General features: G+C 45.8%; 1 protein-coding gene across 8 annotated transcripts in view; it reads left to right on the plus strand.

The window, feature by feature from the left end:
- The window catches only part of ITPR1 (inositol 1,4,5-trisphosphate receptor type 1), a 183,606-nt gene that overhangs the window by 148,566 nt on the left and 9,826 nt on the right, over positions 1-25,214 (plus strand). For all 8 annotated transcript variants that reach the window (XM_055709389.1, XM_055709390.1, XM_055709391.1 and 5 more), the window contains 9 exons: positions 452-644; positions 4,402-4,524; positions 8,213-8,388; positions 9,482-9,646; positions 11,272-11,467; positions 12,795-12,896; positions 14,571-14,710; positions 16,048-16,213; positions 17,000-17,160. In XM_055709389.1, coding sequence (XP_055565364.1) covers positions 452-644; positions 4,402-4,524; positions 8,213-8,388; positions 9,482-9,646; positions 11,272-11,467; positions 12,795-12,896; positions 14,571-14,710; positions 16,048-16,213; positions 17,000-17,160 — 1,422 coding nt within the window. The remainder of the gene's footprint in view (positions 1-451; positions 645-4,401; positions 4,525-8,212; positions 8,389-9,481; positions 9,647-11,271; positions 11,468-12,794; positions 12,897-14,570; positions 14,711-16,047; positions 16,214-16,999; positions 17,161-25,214) is intronic.

Consider the following 25,214-nt stretch of genomic DNA (forward strand, 5'->3'; position numbering starts at 1 on the left):
ATCTAAGATACTTCTAGAGAGTAAAACACACACAAATATGGGAATTTCACAAAACTCTAATAAGCAATATAAATATAACTGTTATCCCGTATACTTACCCATGCAGTGTGTGGCTAAAATTTGCAAAGATTCTTGATTTGGGCAACCAGATTGCTCTGAAATCTAGCACAGCTTTGGTGCAGGATTCACTGGGCCCTTGGAAATCCCAGCTGAGAACGGTATTGCCAGGATAAGACCACAGCACAGAAATTATCAGTCCTGGAGCTAAATGTAGGCCTGCTTTAAAAGGTAAATTAAATGAAATCTCTGTCAAGCTGCTGTTCTATGGAAATGTATCCAAGTTTCTACATGCAGCTGGTTTGAAAGAGGGTGGCGGGTGGGGGGAAGCAGACAAACCAAGACATAAAAGCATTTAAAAGCTTGGAAGAACTGTAATAAGGCTGCCTTTCAGATTGTCAGGTCGGACCGTACCATGGAGCAAATAGTCTTCCCCGTGCCCAGTATCTGTGAATTCCTCACGAAGGAGTCCAAGCTGCGGATCTATTATACCACGGAAAGGGATGAGCAAGGCAGCAAGATCAATGATTTCTTCATGAAATCAGAAGACCTCTTTAATGAGATGAACTGGCAAAAGAAATTGCGAGGTAGGTGGCTGTTGCCAGTGTGGTTGTGTGGAGCGTTACCAGCAGAGCGCTGAGGTCAGGTTTTCGGAGTTTGAAACATTGGGTCGGTAGCAGATGGTTCCCCAGTGTGGCAGCGACCTTGATAATTGTTTGAAAGAGTCTGCTCCTCTGCACGATGGCAATATGCTGTAATGAAGTCAAGCTTAATGCAAGAGCAATATGGACCAACTGGAGGGGATCCAGGGGAGAGCAGCAAGAAGGATCACAGGTCGTCTTTTTTAAGATCCAACAGGAAGGAACAAATTTGTGGAGGCTTAGCTTAAATGAGAAGGCATTTGGTGGCAGGGAGAAATGGAGAGGACACAGCTGAAGAAAGTCGTGATCCGTTCTCTGTCCCTGCACGGGGTACACGAAGCTGTTCCCTTGCATTGCCGGAAGGAATAGGGTTGGGTAGTGCAGCGTGAACTCACGGCATCTCCAGCAACGGAGGTATCTAAGAACAGGTTAAACGTGCATTTTCCAGTAATAGTAGAAGTAGAATTCGTCCTTTCTTTGGGCAGGGAATAGACTGGCAGACAGGCTGGTGAAGTCCCTTCCAGCCTGGCTAAAATACCTGAAAGCAAGCATTTTCAAGCACTACTTTTCCCTATGAGGGTCCGACTGGCAACTAGGAAAACTTTAAATTGTATTTTAATTCATACTGTGGCACCACTTCCCCTAGTAAAGTTTCTAACTCATTTGCTTAAAATTATTTTTTTAAAAAGATATGGTTTCTTGTTTTGCTAAAGGAGAAACGTTGCACTCGAGGCTCAGCTTCAGTGGGCAGTGATGAGGGGTTAGAATTTATTGACAGCGCTCTGAAGCAGGAGAGGTGAAGCAGTTCTATCCTGCTCAAGGGATCGTCTGCCATCTGATACCACTGGTGCTGCCTGTGCCTGAATCGGCTGAACTCTGGTTTTAGGGCAAGAGCACAAACTAGCCCGGGACCACCTCCCAGAGCCAACGGGGCGAGCAGATTTCTGCTGCAGAGCTGCGTGCTGCTGCCAGCCACCCAGGCCCACTGCTGTGCCTGGCAGTCACAGCAAAGGTCTTCCCCCGACAGAGATCTTGCTGGTACTCGGTCAGCGTTGCGTATTGTAGGAAAAAATTCAGTGAGAGGGGACCTCTTGACCTTCCTCATTGTGAAAATTATTTTGGTATAAAATGGTTTTCCCTTGTTGCAGCCTCTTGACAACTGCATTTTGCCCTTTCACTGTGCACCCCCAAGAAGAGGCTGGGCTCTTCCCAGTCTGTTGTTAGGATGCGTATGCACAGTTCACACTAGAGCTGATGATGTGTTCCACATTTGGTAACGGCAATGCAATATTTGCTTCTGATTGTTGGGGTGTATGTGTGTGTACTTACATATTAATAAGTCTTAACAGGGAAAGGCAATTGTAATCATATTATTTAAAATTATCAAGGTCAGGTTTAGATAAGACCACCTGAAACTTGGTCAGCTCTGCTGAATTATTCTTCATGTGTATGAATACTAAACAGAGCGGAGCTATTTCCACTGAACAATGGATTAGTCCTTCTGGCAGCATCAAAATCCCCAGGAAGCTGCTTCCTAAAATGACTTCTAAGAGCTCCACAAGGAATAGGGGAATATATATCCTAAACAAATGGGCAACTTTGACAACATCTATGTATTCTGTTAGATTTTGTTGTTTCAGTCACTTTACTTGTCTTTGAGGCTATCTCCAGGCAAGCTGTGAAGGCATCCATAATTAACAACAGGCCAGCATCAATCAAAATCCACCTGCGGAAGTGGGGAATATTTCTTTTTTCTTTATGAAGCTGGAATCGCTTAGTCTGTCTCCTGATATTCTGGTCTTGTTTGGCCTCTAAGTGATATTCTGGGTTTATACAATTGTTTCTCACATCTTACAAACACGTTTGTGTTTTCAAGATGTGACAGGCTGGCAGTGCTCTGTGCTGCAGTCGTGCAATACTGCTTACTGTTCATTCAGACTTGAGGAAGACTTCTTAAAAAAGCCTTTATAAAAGCCCAGGTACTCCCCCCTTCAGCTGGTGGTGCTAGCCCATACTCTAAGCACCGTAAGTCTCCCAAGGAATCAATTAAGAATTCAAATGAGTCTGCCAAAACCAGGCAGAAGTGCTACACGGGGCTGGTAGTCTGTGCCTGTCCCCAAAGAAAGATTTAAATTAAAACCTGGAACTTGATAATGACCCTTTGTATAACAATTTCATACAAATGAATTCAACCTGCTTACAAATGCTTCCAGTTAAAATAAGACCAAGAACAGAAATAATATAGACATCAGCGTATTATACGTTCGAAACATTGCTACATTGCGTTTCAGTGAGGCTTAACATGTGCCTGGCTAATTAGGTGCAATGAAGCTTGTATTCTCTCAGTGACAGGGTACCTTTTTGTAGTCCTTCCCTTTGCATTCAGCTGTTCAATACATTTGCTTTTTATGTGCATTTCAACTCAGTATAATGAGACATTGTGTAATTCTTTTAACCCATTTTTTTTTTGCTTAGGATGCTAGAAGAGGTGATTTGCTGAAGCGAGGTGGTGGCTACTGTGAGGCTTAGTAGCGCTGCATTCATTAATTTACTCTTCAGCCCCAGAGTCTGTATTTTCATCTTTTCCCTAAATTTCACTGTGAGCTTCTGTTCCTTTGCTCTCTGATATCTGTACACGTTGCATCCTTCAAACAGGGGAAAACATGAGTTCTTTTCCTTCTTTGAGAGCATTTTTAATAGATTATTTTCCCCCCCAAGCTCTATGTTTCAGGAGTACACAGTGTGCTGTACAATAAGCCTGCAGGAGCTAAAATCAGGGGGATTTTGCCTTGATGCGGAGGGAATTACTGTAAGGCAGCTTCTTAGCTGTCCTTGTCTTCTGCTCTGCGACCACTTCCGAAAATGAATCTTTTTGTTTTCTGTGTTTCTTGAGTCTAGCTGCAGAGATTATTAAAATTAGGAGTCTTTTTGAAAAGTATTTGTATGTACCATTAAGACTTTAAAATGTGCATCTGTTTAGCTGTACGCCGAGCTCTGTGCAGATGTGCTGGTGTCCTTTGCCCACGGGGCAGAGGGAGGGCCAGCCGAGCTTCAGCTCCGTTATTATTCTGGGGCTGTGTTGGTCTGTTACCCAGCTTGAAGTAGAGCCTTACTTGCTTGGCAGCTAGTCCTAAACATTTTAGCTTTACTGCTGTATCGCTATGCTGCATTTTGTGTCTTAATTGCCCGCCTTGCCCTGTCTTCACTGCGCGTTTTTTTCTGGCTTGCTGCTGCGGCGGAAGAGAGGTTCGAAGGTGGGCAGCATCTCGCGTAGGTGAGCTGCTGGCAGCGGCGTAACTCAAGATGGGGCTGAATCTCATCGGTGCTGATGTGGACAGATTTTCTTCCTCCTAATTGTTCTCCATGTGATTTTTGAGTCCAAAGTATATGATTAGGGGAAACCTGCAGTCCCTGGCCTCTGCATTTCTGAACCCGTTCTGATGCTGCCCCTAAATCACGTTTGAATATACTTTCCTCTTTAACATGACTCCTTTGCCTTAGAGCATGATCTGGGAGACTGGAAGTATCCAAATATAAAGAGTAATCAAATGAACTTCAGAATAAGCCATGAATATTACTACTGTTGATGCTGTGCTTTTGGGCAAACTGAAGATAAATTAAGGGGGTTTTGAGATGAATTTTTTATATCAATCTCTTATTTTTAAAATGCTCTATTAAAAAGAATTCTTTTTCTCTTTTGCAGCTCAGCCTTTCCTATACTGGTGTGCTCGCAACATGTCCTTCTGGAGCAGTATTTCCTTCAACCTGGCTGTCCTTATGAACCTGCTCGTAGCCTTTTTCTATCCATTCAAAGGAATTCGAGGAGGTACCAGTATTTAACATACAAAAATATGTGAACGAATAAGGTATAATGAGCCAAATTCTGGCCTCCCCTTGTGTCTGTGCACCCCTGTTTACTTCAGTGGGGATGGGAGTACAGAAATTGGCTTTTTTTTAATTGCCTTGATTTAAATTGTGCTATGCTCTGACTTTTTCTTGAGGCATTTATAAGGAAAGAGTAGAGCCATGCTTTTTCCTAGGGGAAAAAATTATCAAAGACAGACATCCACCTTTAATTACTTGACTGTTCTACGTTGGTTTAAAGTTCCATAATTAAGTACTGAACTAAAAATATGAGAAATGTTAATTTGTTGTTTTCCTTGAGCTTGCATTTTCTTAATGTCATTTTCCATAAAATTCTGGTGGTTACCTAGCACTTCAGGAGGTCTCCAAGCAGTGGGGTGAGGGTGATTACCCGCTGCGGGCAGGAGGGGCATACGGGTGGGGTGACTGCCCTGTGCCATTAGAATCTGATGGAGGATACAGGAGAGCCTGTTTCCCCTCTGTGACTGCCTCTCGTGGGGGTCCCTTACCCCTGCGAGCAGAGAGCGGAGGTGGCCCCAGGGAGCGAGGAGCGTGCCAGCCGTGTCCCCTGGCTCGGGAGCGACCTGCCGCTGCGAGGGTCCTTGCCATGAGCGGCTGGCAGCCGGGCTCGCTGTCGTTTCTAACGTGACGTATGGGTTAACATGTGCGATTCGTGTGGGGCTGCACAATCTTACTGTAATAGGTTTCATGGAAGCTGCTTTTGTTCCAAACAGACAGTGGGTTCGTGCAACGGGGTTTGTTCTTAGAGCCAACTCCGTAAATACTCCTGGTGGAGCCCTGATGAGATTCAGCTGCTCTTCCTTAGATCCAGCCTCTCCCAAAGGATGTTCCTCAGCGCGGGTCAAGGGGTGGACCCATGTCAGCAAAAATCGGGGAAATCAAGAGCAATATTCTTGTGAATGCCTCTATCGTGCTTATCCCTTGCAAAGCTGCTGTATAGGAAGGAGCTTTTTCCACATCTGTGGAAAACTGGAGTAAACAAGGACCCAGCAATAAAACCTCCTCCTGGAGAGGGTGATTCATGTTCAAGCCTTCGCTTCCCTTTCTTTGAGGTTCAGCACAACAGGGCCAGCTAGATGCTTATCTTTTCCTGCTGAACTTCCCTCTGCATCTTTGTCCCATTCAGCACCACGTACAGGACCCAGAGACAGCGCGGCTCGAAGAGAGCAGCACCCTGCACGTAGCAGTCATCAGCAGAGCTCTGCCTGTGCGGCGTGAAAGCCGCTTCACCCTTCCTTGCAGCTCACCAGTTAATTTAGATTGAGGAGAGCTGTGGTTTTGTCCGAGTAGTGTTTGATAATAGCAGCTTCTGGTCGCAGTGGGCATGGGAGACTTGCGTTTAGGGGTTCTGCCTCCTGATAAAGCCTGTGAGAAGGTGCACAATATTTTATAGCAAATCCGGTGTTCCTGAGGGGGGGAAGAGCGTTGTTACCTTCTGCAGCAGCCGGCCGTGGTTTCGGCTGCGGCACCTCAGCGTCGCAGGCTGTGGCAGCACGGGGCTGCCCCATCCCGTCCTGGCCGGCAGCTGCCTGGGGGCTTGTAAAAGGCACGAAGAGCAACTGAATTGTCTGTCCCTAGTTTTGAAGATGACAAGTTTAAATTTAAAGGTCTGTATTTACGGCTGCTAGGAAAGCTGGTAATTAAGTAAGTTCATTGAGATTACCATTACAGGACTGTGGAGGGGATTATTTGGCATTTTGAAGATGCCCTACCCTACATGTTTGAAATAACCAGGTAATGTTTTTTGATAAAATCTCTTCCTCTACTCGTTACAGTCAAAAGTGAAAAATAATTGAATACATGTGTATTTTATATTTGCCTTTAAAAAAAGAAGATTCTTCGAAACAGACCATTTGGGGGAAGTTGTCAGTGTCTTGAAGTGCTCAGACACTGTGAACTGAGTAGCTGATTATCTTCTGACTGTAGCAGCAGCTGTAAAACTTCTGACTTGAGGGGCAGAAATAAAACCGGATGCTTGGAATTTGGTACTGGCATGGTGAGAATTCCAGAGACAGGGAGAGCTTCCCTCCTGGTTACACGTTCCTCCTGCCCACAGTCATGTAAGGGGCTGCACGTGCTTGCGGCGACGCTGTGACGTTGGGCTGGGTGCTGGCAGTTAATGCTGGGTGACCGCTGGCTCGGCGACCTTCCTTTGCCAAGGGCAAAGGCTCCGCTCCCAGTCTGCTCCCAGTCTCCTCCCATCCCCAGGAAGGAGAGACGAGCCGTGCCCGGAGCCCCTGCTCTGTCGCGCGAGCTCTCTCCCAGCTCGGGTCCCACTGGGGGCTTTTTGCGCCCTGGCGTTGCGCTCCACATGCCGATGGGGTCGGGCTTTTCCGAGGTGGGTGCTACAGGCAGCGGTTGAGAACTTCATGAACTCCAGTTGTATCTGCAGGCCTACTGGGAACTGCTGGAACTTGTGAAAGCAAATACGTTCATGTGCAGCGGACGGCTTTGTAGTAGCTGGGGTTTTCAGACACCTGTGCAGGTGCAGGTAGGATCCTTCAGGACCTGCCCCTCTCGGCAATTCCCAAGTCATTCCCAAATAAGCTTCTGCACAATTTTCCCATCTGCCCTGTCTGCGCTGTCTGTCATTCCCACTTGGGTGACTCTCTTTGGAGCTCTGCACCTTTTGCTGTTTGACAGCTGAAGCAGCGGTGGCAGCACTGCTCTGGGATCCCAAACTCCCTTCAGACAGCGGAAACATCTGTTCAACTTTACGCTTATTAAGTTTTAATTTCCATCTATCCTCTGCTGTCTTTATTAATCTACAGTGATTTGGAACAAAATTAAATGGCTGCTTGTGCTAGTCAGATGAGAGTAATATTTCCTAAGCCTTCTGAATTTAGGCAGGGGGAGGGGAAAGCCCTCAGCGAGTGTCTTGCCAGTAAGACCTAACGTTCCTCGGGAGCGCATACTTGCGGGAGGGCTGCGGAGTGCTAGGAAACTGGCGGGGGGGGGAGGTGGGTGTCTTGCCTTTTTGGCTGTTGAGGAACCATTTTCTTGAAGAAAAACAAAAATTTATGTCAGTTTTGAGAAAGAGATGTCTTTCACATTCTGCATAAACTCAGGGTAAATTATATTTTCAGCTGAATATTTTTTATGGCTCTTTCAGAGAAGTGTATTTTTAGTAACACGGGCTTGATGTTATGTAAGCAGACAGTCTCATGGGACAGTCTAAATCGAACCAGAAATAGCAAAAGATGAGAAAAATTGGTGCGAGGTTTTTGACCAAAAGCATAATAGGAGAATCTGCGGTGAATCTGGACCTGGAGGAGTAGGTTGTCTGTCTTCAACCCACCCGTTCAGTGCCTCTACAGAATGCATGAGCAAAATGCCTCTCCTTTTCAGTATTCAAGGTGTGTAAGTAATGAACACTAAAATGAAGAATTCTATGACACTGGCACTTATCATTTACATAATGCTTTAGTAACAAGTTTGTAATTAAAATCTGCTGAAGGCATTGGGCTCAGATGTTCCACTTACAGCTTTGAAATCAGTAACGTCTGAACACAAGGCTTACTGATGCTCCACCAAAGATAAGATAACATGGTGTTTATTTGGTTGGTGTTTTGTTTTGTTTGGTTATACAAAGTATTGAAATGGGTTTTCTTTTTTCCTCCCCACCTTAGGTACGCTGGAGCCCCACTTGTCAGGCTTGCTGTGGACAGCTATGCTGATATCTCTGGCCATCGTTATAGCTCTTCCAAAGCCCCACGGAATCCGAGCCTTAATTGCTTCTACAATATTACGCCTAATATTTTCAGTTGGTTTACAACCTACTTTATTTCTTCTGGGTGCATTCAATGTAAGAATCGAGTGGGCTTTTTTGAAGTTCTCTTGCAGCTTATGTAAGGGTTCCTTACCTGCTCATGAAGATGTCAGGCAAAAATAGCCTGGGACATTGTGGTGGAGCTGGTGGGAGGAGTAATCCCCTCTTTGGACCGTTTCTAGCTGAAGTGCTTTGCTGCTGTTCCTTTAACTTTGCTTCCCCGGGCTGGAGACCTGTAAGGTTTCGCTCAGTTTTGCCAGAAGCAGCTCCCACCCCGCCACAAGCGCAGAGCAGTCCCCGTGACCCTGAAGTCCACGGCTGTTCACTCAGCCCCGGCTCCCGTTCAGCAGCTGGGCTGCAGCGTTCACGGGGCTGGGTAAGATCCGCTAACCGCTGCGTTTCCCACGCGCCTGTCTGCAGCCTACCTGCCAGCCAAAACCTGACGCTCAGCGGTTTTGCTGCAGTAACGCGTGGACCGAGCATGCACGCCGGGCCCCGGGAGCTTCATTAGCGCTCCAGCGCGGGGGCTTGTGCTCTCTGGTGACAAGCAAGCCAGGAGGGTTTCTCTGACCGAGGCAGCGGGCGCTGCGTGGGGATGTGCCTTCTCAAAGCCCTGGCCTTCGTTGCGAAGCGCCCAGCTTTCCAGGGCATCATTTAATAGCGCTCCTTGTCTTCAGATATCACCGTGTGCCGCAGTCAGAGCGGCATTGCGCGGGCAGCGGTGGGTGGCAGTGGGACCTGTCGCACTGAGCAGGTGCCAGGCCAGCTGAAGGCGGCTCTCCCTCGGCGCTGGTGGCGGGTGCTGTGCGGGAGGGCTGCTGGGGGCACCAGCCCAGCACCAGTTGCTGAAGGAAGCTGCAGCACTTGTTCCCAGCAAGCAGCAGGGAGCAATTCAGGAACATAAGGGTTGTTGTAGGCTGGGGAGTTATTTGACTGCAGAAAGTGTCATGCTTACAACAGGGGTGGTCTGGTTTTGGCCGACGTGTAAAATGCTGCCGTGTGACAAGACGGTTCAGCACCGTTGTCGATGCCAACATGGAGCAGAGTTATCTCCAGCTTTGAAAAAATTGCCTTTTTTTTTTTCTGAAAGCCACATGTTGTAACTCATTTATGGTTCATCTTCCCTTAGGTTTGTAACAAAATCATTTTTCTGATGAGTTTTGTGGGTAACTGTGGAACCTTCACTAGAGGATACAAGGCAATGATCATGGATGTAGAGTTTCTTTATCACCTGCTGTACCTGCTGATTTGCGCTCTGGGGCTCTTCGTACATGAATTCTTTTATAGTTTGTTGGTAGGTATTCACTCAGAACGTTTTTCTGTCTGTGTGTTTGTTAAGCCCCATCTGGGGCATTTCTAGATGCATCCCACCCCGCTGGCTTTGTGGCTTGCTGCTGGGAAATGTTGCGCAGGCACTCAGGGGCTGCGCGCTGGAGGCTTTGCTTGGGAGATGTTACGGTGGGAGGCCGCGGGACTCCCGGCACATCTCCTCTTTGTACGGGCAAACAGGCTTTTTTGTTTTTAAGGTGTTTAAGGTTAAATCTAGTTAGAATTGCTCATTACAGTAAATGTGTATGTGGTTGCAATGAAGGTATTTAACATTTCCCTGTGTATGTTAGTCCTTTTCTTATACTTTAAGGTGTATGTTTTCTAGGTTAGATGTATTGCTAGTGACCCTGCTCTGACATCCAAGATAATAAAACAATTTAAAATGTCATGACTAAGTAATATCAATACCTGGTGAAAGTTTAAGCCTTAAGGTTGTAAAAGCTTTTACACGAGAAAAAAAAAAAATGGAAAAATCTAGTCATACGAATGCTAGTTGAACAGTGGGCACTCTGGAGTCACCGTGCTGTGAGAGGCGCACGCTCCTCGAAGATGGTTTGCCTTGTTGTCGGTGACTGTCCCACAGTGCCCGTGCCTTTGGAGCAGTCGGTTGGCTTTGGGGTGTCTCCTTAGCTGTAGCTAGACTCCAGGCTCCACCTGACTGACGTGGACGGCTGGCATACGTGTTTTTTTCTGTTTGGGGTGGAATTCATCTTGTGCAGCACAATGCTTCTAAGAATAAGCACTGAGGGAGTATATCTAGTGTTGGCAGAGAAAATGTGTTGTTTTTAAAGCACACCTTACATCCCGTTCAGAACGCTCTCTTCTGGCCCCTTTGTTCAATGCTCGCTACACCCTCTGGTACCTGCATTGGTTATTTTCTGGGTTCATGTAGGTCCAGTTTAACAAGTACAGGTTCTCTCATTGTCAGCCAGCACAGCCAGCAACCTGCCTGGGCTGTGTCGGTGAACTGTCACAGCCCCAGAGGACTGAAAAATGAAGGAAACATCTGTAAAGAAAATTAAACAAAGAATTTGGAGTAAAAAAATAGTGCTTATTTAATTATACATTCAATAAACTAAGACTTAAAGGAAATAGCTAATTGCATTTTGAAATTAGTTCTTTTGAGCTCATGGCAGGGCAGTTGGCACTATAAAAAAGATACAGCAGTACATGTTGGCAGCTTTGTTTCAAGCACGTGCTCTGTACCTAGCACTTAAGCAAGAGTACCTGCCCTCACCCCAGGCAGGGGCTCCTTCCCTGGCTGCTGCTGAGGACTGGGGTCCGTGAGGTGTGGATGAAGAGGAGGATACAGCTGCCTCCATTCTTCTTTCCAAGCGCGTGGCACAAGACTGGTACAGTGGAGGTGAGGGTCCCCATGTCCCTCGCCTCCTGCTATATTTTTCTTTGCTAATACGTTAGGATAACTGTAAGCACAGGGAGGGCGGGGGGAAAGGTGCTTTAAATGCTTTTCAGAACATCAGATTTGTATTGTTAACATGCTGCCCCACGTTACGCCGACACGCAGATGCCACCAGTGGTGTTTGAAGTACGTGTGAGAAGCAGCCTTTGCTGTTGTTTGTTGTCCCCCAGCTCTTTGACTTGGTGTACCGGGAGGAGACCTTGCTGAACGTCATCAAGAGCGTCACTCGCAATGGGCGTTCCATCATCCTGACTGCCGTTCTTGCACTCATCTTGGTCTACCTGTTCTCCATAGTGGGGTACCTGTTCTTCAAAGATGACTTCATCCTGGAAGTAGACAAGCTCCCTAACGAAACGTTATTGCCAGGTTAGTGCCAGCAACTCATTTCACCCATTTCTGTTGAAGAAAGTAATGGGCTTTTGCTCCCTGGGGCACGCTGCGAGACTTGCTGGTCGCCAGCCTGGTTTGACAACTTCTTTCTTAGGAAGGGCACATTTAAATAGAAAATAAAATTTAAAAAAATATTTAAAAAAAAAATAATAAATACTTCTGCAAATGGATAGCCCAGTGTTTTCACAAAATGCTTCGATGTGCTGCAGCATGAGGAGGGATGGGGAAGGGAAACCCTGGGGATGGCACTTGGGCTCTTCTGCACACAGCTGAGATTTCTCCCCTCTCTGTTTGCAAAACCAGTTGAGAATATCTAATTCAGGTACACCTACTCCCTCCCCCAGGTTAATTAGAAGCAGACTTTAGGTAGGCCATTGTGGAGAAGGCTCTGTGCTGGGAGAATTCAGTTCTGCCTTGGTTTGCCAGATACTGAATGCTTCTATCGGCTTTTAATGGTGGGGTTTACTTTTAGTATAAAAAAAAAAATCAGTATTTTACCTGAAGTAACAGAGTGAATATAAATGAAGGACATTAAAGACATGCTTCTGTGAAGTAGAGGTTTATCTCTCTGGTGTTACGGACTGTATTAACCTGCCTCAAATACTTGCTACAGTTTGAACTCCCCAGCAGAATTCTCTGTGCTGGCCTCAAGTTGCCTATTGTAAGTCCGGGGGGTGGGGGGGTGGTGTGTGCACCCCGCAGCATCCAGCAGCTAACTCTGTGGGTGGGGAGCACAGAAAAGAAATTTGTAAGAGAGGTTTGGGTTTTGTCTTGTTCAGTTTTTTCTTTCTCTGACACTTGAGCTATTCAGACAAGTATTACTTGACATTCCCACTATTTCTTTCTTAATTTCACTGCCAGTTCTGAGAGAGACCCAAAACTCACTGACCCCGTTATTTCACGTTTCCATGCAGCTGGAGAAATGCCAGAAATATATTCCTGTGTGGCACAGGTTTGTTTTGATACTTGCAAGGCATTGAAAAGCAAGTTTTCAAGGCACCTTGAAAATTGACCGTCCGCTAGAACATAGTATTTTTGGAACAATTTCCATTACTCTCCACTTTGGAGCTGATGCAAAATAAATGCACAACTGTGGTCTCCAGTTCATAGAAATGAAAATTATTTTATGTTTCAGTTTAAAATTGCTGAATGTGTAAATCAGAAAGTACTGTGCCCTTCTAAACTCTAGGATAATATACTGTTCTAAATCTGCCTAGTAATTTTTCACTGCATGTGATGAAGTACCTTAATATCTATCTGAGAAGTAACGTTAAACTATGCGTTTGATTCATCGCCTTCTTAGATCGCACAGAACCAGGGGAGACCATGACGGGAGAGTTTCTCTATTCTGATGTATGCAAAGCAGGTAGCAGTGAAAACTGTTCTTCAATCATTCCTTCAGACCGTGAGTATCTGCTGTTGAATTTGTAACTTGCACTCTGAGTTTCCACACTTTCTCTAGTTAAGCACCTTAAATTAAAAAAAACAACAACAATGTCTTAAAAAAATCCTATGTAATAAATTTGGGAACAAAGCTCAAACCTAAAATTGGATTCATTTCTGCCAGTGGCATAAATAACATTTGTTACATGAAGTGATTAAACTAGAGAAACTTAGAACTAAACCATACTTTGTTAAAACACTGTCATACTCTTTTAATGTTCTGCATCAATTTGAGAAGGAAGTGATGCAGTTTACCTCTTGCAAAGTTTATTATTTTAAAACATTAGGCTATTAAGTGTGATCTCAGAGGATAATACCCTGTGAAATATGGAGCAGAACATTGTTTATTGTCAGCATTATTCTATCTAGCTAACCAGGAAAATTGTTTTTAATATCGTGGCAGGAAGTGCTCAATGGATTAAAGCAGACAGGGTAGGTTCGGGGGGTTTTGAGATCAAAAAAGTGCATGTGAGATACTACTTGTAGCATAATCACCAGCCTCAGATTGGGTATTGAAGTATTTCGGTTTTATTTTTTAGAAAATGTAATTCTCAAGAGATTTATGATGTTGGCTGTGAGAGCCAGACAGAACCACACTATTTCTCTTAGAAGCAGAGCTCTTACATGGTCAAACGTCTCAAAGGTCATTAATGGCCACCAGCCCCTGCTCGCAAGAGGAGATGGATGGTTCGGTTTTGCTTAAGTGTCCTCTTTGATAATCTAAGATTCAGCATTGATACAAGAATAGCTGGTTTATTCAGCTCTAGGAGGAGCGTGCTGCTTTGTCTTTATACACTCTGGCTGCGGAAGGGAAAACTTGAGAGAAGGTTTTATATTGTAAATAGTCAACCTGATATCAGGGTCTTACATGGCCAGGGATATTAATGATGCCCAAATCCTCGGCCATTTCTCTACCATCTTGGGCTTTGGCTATTTCTGGATTGCATGGGGATTTGGGGTTTCTGAGGCTGTCTGTGGGAAGGTGGGATCTGCTCATGAGCATTTTTATGATGAAATAAAAGTCATGAGGCTTTTAATGGGTACTGGGAGAGTATATAAGATTAGGTAATTAATTCTAGCAGTTCTGCAACTGAAACAGTGAAGTTGGAGGCTTCAGCCAAACGAAGAGAGGGTCAAAAAAAGTGTGTTACTTTTTTAGTAAAATGCCGTTTCCATAAGCAGTGATATTTTAGCCATTTGAAAAATACAAGTCGAAGTTGCCATTTTGAGTGCAGCCCAAAGGCTGTGCAATCTGTTAGGCACCAAGGGAGAGTGTAAGAGGCAACACTTTGTCCTCTGAGCTGTCAAAAAGCTATGATTCTGTATAAACAGGCATCTGGTGATCTGAGCGATGCATGCGAACAGAAATGGAAAGAGAGATTTAACCAAGTCAAAGACAGCAGTTGAAGCACAAGAGGGAACCGTGCTGGTGGGGAGAGGAGGGCAGGCTGGAGCCGGAGCAGAGACCGGCTTCGCTGGTCGGCTCTTGCAAGAGCCGAGGAGGTTTGTAGCGCTGGCTGGAAAGCTGGCAGTTTTTGCAAAGCGAAGAGTGAGCATAACCAACAGAGAATGGAGAGAATTATTTAAAACTGGTCTTCTTGCCTTTGAAACATGTCTTCGCTTGCTGTGTTAACAGAACTGATTGCTGAAGAAATGGAGGAAGAGAATAAAGAGCATACGTGCGAGACGTTACTGATGTGCATTGTTACTGTACTGAGTCATGGGCTCAGGAGTGGGGGTGGAGTAGGTGATGTGCTCAGGAAACCATCCAAAGAGGTAAATTATCACTGAATGGGGGCGGAAGAGTGATAACCATGTAGGGCTGGGGATCTAGTTCTGCTGGGGAGCATGTATACACACTCCCTTGAAACAGATGTAGGATACACCGTGACTGGAAGGGACCCCTCTTTCTCTGTGCGGGACAGTTAAATCTCTGTACTATCAGATTAAAGAACAGCCAGTTCAAAGAAGCTTCTGCCCATCCTTTTTTTTAGGGTGCTTTTAGCTTGAGGGCTGTCTCGAACGGGGCCCAAAAGAACAGAAACGGGGCAGCCAACAGCCCCTGCTTCGGGAGTTCAGGATCTGAAGAAATAAGTACAAGCTAGTGAAAGAGTAGCATGAGTAGCAGAATGAAAATGCCGTGGCAGCTTGCCGTGGCAGCTGATCCCATTGTAGGGGAGTGATTTCTGTGGGGAGCATCCCCAGGGAAAGGCAAGATCTGTAAAACAGGGAATGGATGAGAGGACAGGGACCAAGATGGGTTGGAGCCGGGACTGTGGGCAGTGGAGAAGGATGGTGTTTGGAGCCACCATCAGAGAGCAAGGACTGGTCAAAGCAGCAGGAATTTTTCACAATACTCAAAGCTGCCCGCGTAGCTGCTGCTTTGGCTGTTTGTGCCCGTCTGAGTCTCAGGCTGTCACCCTCCACAGCCCTTAGGGGCCGAAGGACCAGTCGCGCTCAGAGCGAATGCTTTTCTGTATTATCTGCAATTTCAAAGTGTTTTCTAATATTTAGCCTTATTTTCAGCTTACAATGGTTTAGAAATTATGTAATTCTTAATGAACGCTTGGCACCCGACTGGCAGGATGTTTCTGAGAACAAGGGTTGAGCATCTGGGTGTTCGGGGCTGCAATAGATACGTAACGGGTGCTGGGGAGCCCAGCTTGATGTCCACATACACGGTTGTTAGCATAAATGAAATGGCTACTATTAAATTCCACTAAAAGGCTGTATGGTTAACACTGATACTATATTGATATCTAGGCAGGTTAGTGTAAGGATATAGTCTGGATGGGCTTGCAGGGCAGGGGTGAGGAGGGAACAAATGTCAGTGTGTGTGACAGAGAAAAGGACAGACTTGGCCACAGTAAGCAGAAAGAGGGGCTCTGGAGAGGGGGCATGCTGGTAACTGGCTAATTCGGCTTCTCTTTCAGTAATCTTGCATTTTAGTTTCACTTAATGTTTTCAGTCGTAAGTTATCGCCTGAGGGCATGAGAAATGGAGACTGGGAGGGTTTGGGGGGCAGCATACTCTTGCTGAACTGAGAAAGGCATGTTAAGGGTTGGAAGTTGCATGTGTTTGGGTTGTTAATAATTAAAATATGTATCTTGCAGGAACCTCTCTTTGCTGCTAGAGTGATATACGATCTGTTATTCTTCTTCATGGTCATCATTATTGTCCTTAACCTGATTTTTGGTGTGATCATTGACACTTTTGCTGATTTAAGGAGTGAAAAACAGAAGAAAGAAGAAATTTTAAAAACTACTTGCTTTATTTGTGGTAAGTGCAGAAATATAGTGAAGACAAAGGGGTTACTCTGTCAGAGATAGCTGCAGACTCGCAGGAAACAGGAGTCTTGAATTACTGACTGTTCCTACCTTGCGTTCCTCAGCTGGTTGATATTCTTGGGTACCATGTGCAGAGGAGCTTGGCAGCAGGAGGAGATGGGGAATGCGTGCTCAGCGTGCTGTTTTTCCTTGAACCTTTGGGTTCTGTTTCTCCTGTGCTTCAATGAATAGTTTCCTATTGGAAAGGGAGAGATTTTTATAAACAGTTGGTTTTTTTCCAAGGGTGCGGAGTGCTGAGTAGTGCCTGTGAAAGTTTTTCCCATCAGTAGATGGGGAATTACGCTGCCGAGTCTTCGAGGCCGGTGCAGTTAGGTGACATGGCCACGCAGAAGTTGTGTAACGTACAGACTGACAGAAGTAACCTTTGGGAAATTTGCGGCAAAGCAAATGTTGCTTTTGGTATCATTTTGCCTAAAAATAGGAGATGCGTTATGAAATCTGACAAACTGATTGCATACAAGGTAGCTACCTTTTTTTAACCAGAAGTTTTCTGTTACATGTAATAAGCATGAGCAGTACTTGCTATGCCTTCTTTCCTCTTCTGACTACCTTGGGGGCATTTGTTAGGGAGTTTATCCCTGTTATCCAGCGTTCATTTAAGAATGATTGCAGCTGTTAAGAACCACAGCAGACTGCAGAAACAGGTTTTGTTCTTAGAGCTCATCTGCTTAGTTCCTGTTTGTAAATACTAAAGGTTATACATTTGTCATTCTTGTAGGTTTGGAAAGAGATAAGTTTGATAACAAGACAGTCACATTTGAAGAGCACATTAAAGAAGAGCACAATATGTGGCATTATTTGTGCTTTATTGTGTTAGTGAAAGTAAAAGATTCAACAGAATATACAGGACCAGAAAGTTACGTGGCAGAAATGATCAAGGTGAGTGCAGAGTTTTACTTCCCCCCGCATACCCCGCTTCTAGATTAGACCACTAATCGGTAAATATAGTACTCTATTGTATTTATTTTGCAAGCAAAAACTTGGAGTAAGACTTTTTTTTCTATAGCAATAACCTTAATCCGATGTGCTTCCTTTTAGAAGCATCTTCTAAAGATAATATACTTAAGATGGACTTGGCAAGGCAACTCGATAAAAGACATTGTGTTGATGGCAGCACAGTGCAGCGTGCTGCGCACGGGTGGTGCAGGCAGGGGCACTCGTGGGAGCTGATGTGCTGCAGCACTGCAGTCACACGGCGATCTGCATCTGCGTACCTGCAGCTTCTCAGCCTCTGAACCACTCACCGTGTACGCTGGAGTAGGTGGCGGTGAGCGCTGATGGCTAGGTGGTAGGCTCCCTGGGTTTAAATCAGGTGAAGAGAAGCTATTCCGTTTTGAAAGCTGATGTTTAAGGGACTATTTTCAAGCTGGTGGAAGTGTCTGAAGTGTAACAAACAGGTTATAACCTGTTCCAGTATAAATATCTTCAACTCACTTGTAGGATTTGTTTTCTCACAATTTTAGCTTATTATTGGAAAAAACTAAAATTGATATCTGCTCAATTGCAAGGCCTCTTAATGAGAGAATTAACAGCCTCATCTCTGCCCAGCTGCAGGCTCAGAGCTCCTGGAATTAGATCCCAAACCCCAATTAGTAATTTGTGTGTCTTCTGGGTGGTTAGCAAAAGCTGTTTCTGGTTTATAACATTTCAGTTAGTTATTTCTTTATTTGCCTTCAGACAGATAAATAGCAGAATACGTTTCTCACTTGTCTGTGGCTTCTTGTGCTGCAGAGGTACAACCTTCCTTTAAGCGGGCAATTTGTCATGGCCCAGTCAGCGTGTAAATCGCACCAAGATCTCTTAGAGGTTAAACAAGTTACTTTGGGGTCACTACAGTGTATGTTCTAGTTCTGGATTTCTGCCTCTGTAATGAGGGCTTAAAGAAATCTTGTGAGCAGTCACCTGATAGAGGATTAGCACAGTGAGATAACTTAAGTACATCACTGCTGCTTTCTAGTCTGACTGATTATATTGCTCCCTTTATTTATCCCACAGCAGCAAGCATTACTTTGGGGGAAAGCACTGTACTCTTTAAAATGTTTCTCCTTGTAAAAGGCCATGTTGTGTTGTGTTAAAATTAGCTTTTAAAAAAAAATATCAATTAACGAACAATTTATTACCGAATTATTATTTCAGTTTAACAGTTCAAATTAGATAAGAACAAAAAAACTAGTCACGGAATGTTTGCAATGAACCAATAAACACAAAACCTGGAGAACTTTCATCAGAATTACCATTCATAGAGGTGTCAGCAAGAGCTAATTACTATGTGTTGAATGGGAATATGGATAAATTATGCAGAGACCGAGTGTCTCATGCAGATGCGATTTTATATAACTATATGCTCTAGGTAGAAGCTTGGAGTATGTCTTGTAGTTGGTGGTTTTTTGCATTTCATGAGCCAGTTTTAAATTGAGAACTAACAGCAGGGTCTCGCTGCAATGCTTTTGAAAGCGTGGTGCAGCCGTATGAGCCGTGGAATAGGAAGTAAATTTGCTTTGCACACCAGTGGTCTGCCACAAGCTGGCACAGGCGTGACTGGGGCAGCTCCAGCTGCTGCTGCCCTGGCACCATGGCTCCCAGCAGCGTGTTGCAGTTGACGTATTCCTTAGGACTGATCTGGCAACGCTTACTCTGGAAATCGGAAGCGATTTCTTTCCATCATCCCTTAACATTAAAAACATTCTTCTCTGCCCTAGAAAATCTGAGTGCAAAACATGATGAATATATTTCTCTACCAGACCTGTTTTAAATACTCATGTAAGAGTCAGAAAATCCTTTTTTTCTGCCGAAGATGTATCTAGGAGTAACCTGGGGCATGGTCCATCTTTTATTCCAGCTTTCTGTCTCATCCCATGAACCTAGAAGGATGGTCAAAAGGAAAGCCTTAAATATGTCAGTGGTTCCAAAGATTGAGACTGACCCGCTGGAGGTGATGGTTTATTTCGTATTTGTACAGAGGGTGGATGGGAACCTGTGGTTGCTTCATGTCTGCAGCTACCAGGTTCTCCTGGGAAGCCTACTTATGGCATGGTTAGATTGAAAAGGGATTTTCTCCCCACATTTTCAGACTGAAGGTGGCAGTCTAACATCTTTGATAATGACGAAGATGGGGCATCTCTTTTCCATGGGCTGTTCATGTGGTACCATTGTTCAACTGCAATTTATATCCATTTTTAGTAGTTGAGGGTAGGAAGCATAATGTGCTCCCCATCATAGTGTGGTGACAGAATACACCTCAAATACACTTCACCTTTGCTCTGACTCCCAACAGAGTATCTTTAGAAAACTCTTGGATTTCTGCCTTTTTTTTTTTTTTCCAAAAAATTCCCTCTGCCGTTTAGTATTTGTGGGTTGTTCCAACACCACAAAACATTAAAAAAAAAACCCAATAAAAAAGAACAAATAAAAAATTGAGGACACTAAAATTATATCCACCATCAGTGTGTGAGTTGCATCCAGTGTGGCTTGTAACAGCGCTTTAAAGATATTTTTAAGCACTGTGGTATCAAAAGAATCCTGGACAATTTCACTTATGCTGGTTAGTGAATATTCAGAAGCTTTAAGAGTGATCTTGAATTTTCATGTTTTCTTGTCTAAAAATAATGTGTGTAGAAAGGCAATTTTGAGGATATCCACTGTACTGGGGATGGCAGAACTGAATCTTGCCCATAAATTCATCTTGTACGCTGCAGGAATCTGACCCGGCATAAAAAGACATTGTAGCCTTGAAAATCAATGATTAACTACATTTCTTTAGTGAATTTTGTATCTCATCGTGGATAGAAGCTCATTAAGCTGAAACACAGCATGCAGAAAGAAGTCAACAGTTAAGCCTGGAAACAGAGTTTAGGGCTTAGAAGTATTTTGAGCACTGTAAGCCTGATCAAAATAAGAATTAAAAACCCCCAGTGATCTGACAGAATAAAATCTAATCCACTGTGCTGTTCGCACTGATTTGTAACGATAACTTCCATGACGTTTTTCGGACAGGAGCGTGGGTCTGCTGTGCCTGTGATCCCCGCCGGGCTGTGTTCACGCTCCCCGTGTGCTGCGGCGGGGAAGCCAGGGCTTGTCAGGCAGTGGTCTTGTAGCTACACGTCCCGGCTCCTGATAGGAGTCCTGGAAGTCATCGCCAGCTTTTCCCCCTGTAAATAGGGGTAATGCTCCTGTCAGTAAGGTGAGCGTGCCTGCTACCATATGTGACGTAAAACTTGGGCTATCTTAAGAATCTTTGCTGGGAATTGCTAGAGCAGTGCGAGGGGAGGAATGGGAGTGCTGGTTCTGTTTGATGTAGAAGCTGAGCTCACTCCACAGCCGGGCTGCTGCGGTGACTCACCCGCTGTCCTGAAGTCCTTACCAGCACTGGCGAGGCTGGTAACCTCATGGATCTTGGGAGGTGACAGACAACGGAAGCTTAGCATGAAGCAGCTCCCCTTCCAAAGGCATTCTTGAGCTGCCTCCTAGTATCTATTTAACATCACAGGTGGTACTGTAGGATGTGAGAAAACATCTAGCGGTAATAGCAATGGTCTTTAATTCTTGGTGTTTATGAAACCCTCCTGATGACCTAACTTCTGCTCATCTGGCTAAATCACTGCAGATGTGCACTTAAGATAGTCAGGCTTCAAGATGGATCAATGCGTTTTGAAAAGTGTTTATCTGGGAAGTATGCTAATGGTGCTGCAGAGCTGGTAGTCTGGTGCCTCCTGCCTTTCCCAGGAACAAAGGCGTAAGGTTCAGCTGCTGTGTGGCTTTGTAGTCACCAGGGAAGATCAGGTGATGTCTGAATAATACCATGTGTGTAGGAGGTGGGGGGACCCACTTATCGTGTTGGCCAGACATTGACATCCACACCCAAATGACTAATGTGAACTCGGTGCAACTCCCTGCAGATTAGTTCATTTAAATTTCTTATCTACCCACCCTGTCTTGAGAATTTCTTCTTAAGTTTTCTGCATTTGCCTGCAGTTACTGCGGCAGCCTCCTTAGCAGCAGCCCCATCAGTACAGCTGTCACTTGAGTCTTGGCAAAGGTCTGCTATGCACAGCTGTTTGCAGGCATTTATAATACGTAAAAATGCTTAGTCTGAAGCTCAATACATACGTAGAAAACCACATACACGCTTCGCTTTTGTGCACATTCATAAGCTGTTGTGCATGCAGCTGCAGTGCGCTGTCACTTGCACAGACGCGTACTTGCATGTGCAACTACGCACACCCTGACCTGGGGATCTGCATGTACAGCTTGTCATCGGTGTCCGATCGGCGTGGGGGAGAGTCACATGGCTCTGAGTCTTTGTGTGCTCGCACATGTGCGTATTAAAAAATAAAAGCTTGTTTGGGAAAGTTTTTAGCACAAACCTTCCTAATTACCTCTTGCAGTTTCCACAGATTTTTAATCTACTGTTGCACCAAGCAGGATACGTGTCATTAACCTTTATTACAAAAGCGAGGCAGAGAGGTGTAAGGGATTGCCCATGCTCCCATGTCCAGATCGAGAGCACTGAGTCTTGAGCCTTCAACTGGATTGTGTTGGCATTTTAAATGAACCATTTATAAATAGGAGTGATGGTGCAGATATCCTTAAAAGAATTTGGAATGGAAATGAAGGCTAAAGATTTCCTCTTGCACCCTAGTTAACGCTATGTACAAAATCGGAGAATTAAATATATCATTGGGCTTTTTTCTTTTTGTCTTGAGCTATCTGCTATAGTGTAATTGGAAAGTATTTCTTGTTACTGTTTTGTGTGTCCAGCGTAGCCTGTAACTTCTGCCAAGACGTAGCCTCCTAGTAGGCGAAGGCAAGGTATCATCAGTGCCAGGCTGTTAAAATTACACTCTCACAGAAGTGCAAGTTCAACTTGAAACCTCTCCTGAGGAGCCGAACACGCAGCCACGATTGTCGCTGTGCTCTGAAACTCAGCGGGGGTGTGTGATTCACAGCCCGCACAAGGCTCAGGTGACGGTGACTTTGAAGGGTTACTGTGTCTCCGGGCTCTGCATCAAATATAGTTTGGTGGGAGATGGCCAGGGCTGGGTTAGAACTGCAGTACATGGGAATGACAAGTGGCAGACCATGATACTTCAAACCCAAAGCAATTTAAAGGGGGCTTAATGATTCCAGCACTGGTGAAAGACGTGTACAGCTGAAATTACAGTCTGAGAAAGCATTAGAAACCTTTTTTTACATATTTTTGTGTATTTCATTTCACATGTATTTTCATTTGTAATTTGTGCCTGAAAATTATGTACTTTGGGGCAAAATCGACTCTGAAAGATTTGTCGGATCAATAGTTACGGAAACAATTGCAGACGCAGAAGGGAGCAGCCTGTACAAATAGCTTGCACGCAGTGGCTTGGTTATAGACGAGGAACTGGGGGTTCAGGGTTCCCAGTCGCAGTGACGCTGGGTGCCAGCCGGGAGGACGACTGAGGTCAGGATCTGAACCGGGAGCCGATAGCGCTTAATTTAGTGGTATCTTCCCAAGAAGCTGCATCTTGAGATACCTTACTGGAATTAGCCAATATAATTACAGGGTTAAACAATAAATAATAGCAGAGGGATAGAAGAGCCAAGAGGTGTTTTTGGCAGAAGGCCCTTGGCGGCTGGAAACACTGTGTCATAGGCACGGGTCCTGAGTTTTGCATTTAGATAGGGAAGCAACCCGTTCCACCCTTGAAATCGGCGTTAAGGTGCAAGCCAGAAACTGCACGGGGAGAAATGGTTGGCCAACCTCCCCTTTCCCATGCAGCGTTGGTGTGCTCTGCCCTCCGGAGCTGTGCAAGCTGGTGTGCCCTGCAGCGTGCTGCGGCAGAACCACCCTCCTGTTGCTGGTATTAACCTTACACGGCCGAGTTCTTGGTTTTCCCTGATAGAATCCACCTGGGCAGGCATCTGTGCTGGGAATATCAGGCTAGCGTCCTCACTGATGAGTCCAAAGGTGTCACTTTGGCTGAGCGCATACAGAAAAAAGGCCTGGGGTCGATGGAAACAGGAGTAATGTTGGTGGAAGGGTTTGTTTGCACAACGTGTTGGGGTGCGGGTGGATCCCAAAGCAGCCTGCAGGCTGGGTGCCGCGTCCTCGCTGCTGGGGTCTGGGAGAGAGGGGGAAGGCTTCCAGCTGGAAACCACCGAGGGTGACACTGGGGAAAATAAACTGCTCGGTCTGCAACTCTGACCAGGACAAAAAAGCCCTGTGTGGCTGTGTGTGCCGAGGAGGTGGCCCGGGGCTGGGGCGCGGTGGCCATCCCCTGAGTCATCGGTGCCGCCTCCAGCCTGGCAGTGCCCGTGACCCCATGCCGCGGGGTGGTCCACAGGCTGCCCCGGCCACGCCGGGTGCATTGCACAAGAGGAGGTGGGTGACTGCAGCCATGGCCACCGGCAGCTCTTTGTTCAGCCTTTGCATGCTTAATTGTTTTGTCCTGCCCAGCTGAGCGTGGTTTAACGCATCCCACTTAAAATGTGGGTCCAAACAGCCCGAAGTAGGTTGCTGCATAGAGGTGGCACTGTCCCTTCTGCAGGGGTAGGGGGATGGCCTGCAGGGATTCCCACCAGGGCCATCTGCCTTGGTCACACTGAGCTGCGTGGTGCTTGGCGGGGTAACTTCACTGCTGGTAAACAAAACGCTGGCTTTGTACAAGCCACCCACAGCATCACAGGGGTGTACAGGGGGGATCATTCCATACAGGGACACGGTCATCTTCCACCTCCGGAAATGGTGTCTGTCTCCCAGGTTCCCTGCTCTGCACTAGTGTAAAAGCCACTTGGGTATTTTGTCTGTGGCAACAGTGAAAAAGGAGGTTTTTATACCATTAACCTTATCTCAGCAGCCTCCTGTTTAAAGACAGTGGTGCACATGAGGAATTGAAAATAATCTTAGCGTGGAGCGGGGGCACGGTCGGGTGCTGTTTGTGTGGAAGAAGTGGTGGTGAGTCCTTGGCAGGAGAGGGAGAACCTGACGTGGGGCTTTTTCCAGGAAGCAAAAGAAGGAGCCAAGAGGAGTTTCATCTCACCACAAACAAACAAAAAAACCTAATTTTCAAAGCGCTTCACAAAGCTGTTTATCAGCTGTATGGGTATGATTTTTAACGACACGTGACAGAAACTGAAATTCGCGGCCACCGCCTTCCCCTGCTAAATGATGGTTGTTGGGCAGCCTTCCGACAGCAGGCTGTAGGGGTTTATTGTGGTGAGTGCTGGGTTAGCCCTTCAGCACCCCGTGGGTATTAGGCCAGGGGCAGCTGAATAAAGGGAGACCCAGCAGAGAAGCGGTGACTTCCTTGGGCCGGCCGTAGGTGAGGACAAGCCCCGGTCCCTGCCATTAGCAGCCGGCTCCTGCGTGAGGAGCGGGGGCTAATGCACCTCTTGGCACGGCTCGCGCCGAGGTTGCCTCAGAAACTTTTCTTAGAATAAACTCTTCGGCAGAAGCAGGGAGGAGCGGGTGCTTCTCAGAATGAATTGCATCTGCATCATGCAGCGCTGCTTCCTCTTCTTCAAATTTCCAGTCGTGGATGGTCAGCGTCGCCCCCATGTCTGAGATTTAATGATATTTACTTTACAAGAGGGACTTTTCCAACTTTACCTAGAAAAGAGCTAACCCGAAACCCAGCACTTGTGGTTAGCCAGCATCCGTCAGTGGCTTTAGTCAGTTCGTCTGTTGAAGCAGAGGAAGCTGCGACTGTGACGGGAAGAGGGAGCTGACTGCACACCAGGATCCCGGTGCCTGCGCTGGCAGGAGGACCACAGCAGACAGCACATAACTGCATTGGCATGCGAGGTGCCAGCAGCCGAGCAGGGCGCGCGGCGGGACCAGGGACAGGCAGGGAAAAAGGGATCCAGGCGGGACCCTTTCCCTTTGCGGCTCACTTAGTGCCTCTCGAAAACTATTGAAACCCCAGTGAAAGATGGAAGGCTGTGTCTTTAAAGGCAGC

Source organism: Falco cherrug, chromosome 4 (genome assembly GCF_023634085.1).
Source record: "Falco cherrug isolate bFalChe1 chromosome 4, bFalChe1.pri, whole genome shotgun sequence".
NCBI classification, from domain to species: Eukaryota; Metazoa; Chordata; class Aves; order Falconiformes; family Falconidae; genus Falco; species Falco cherrug.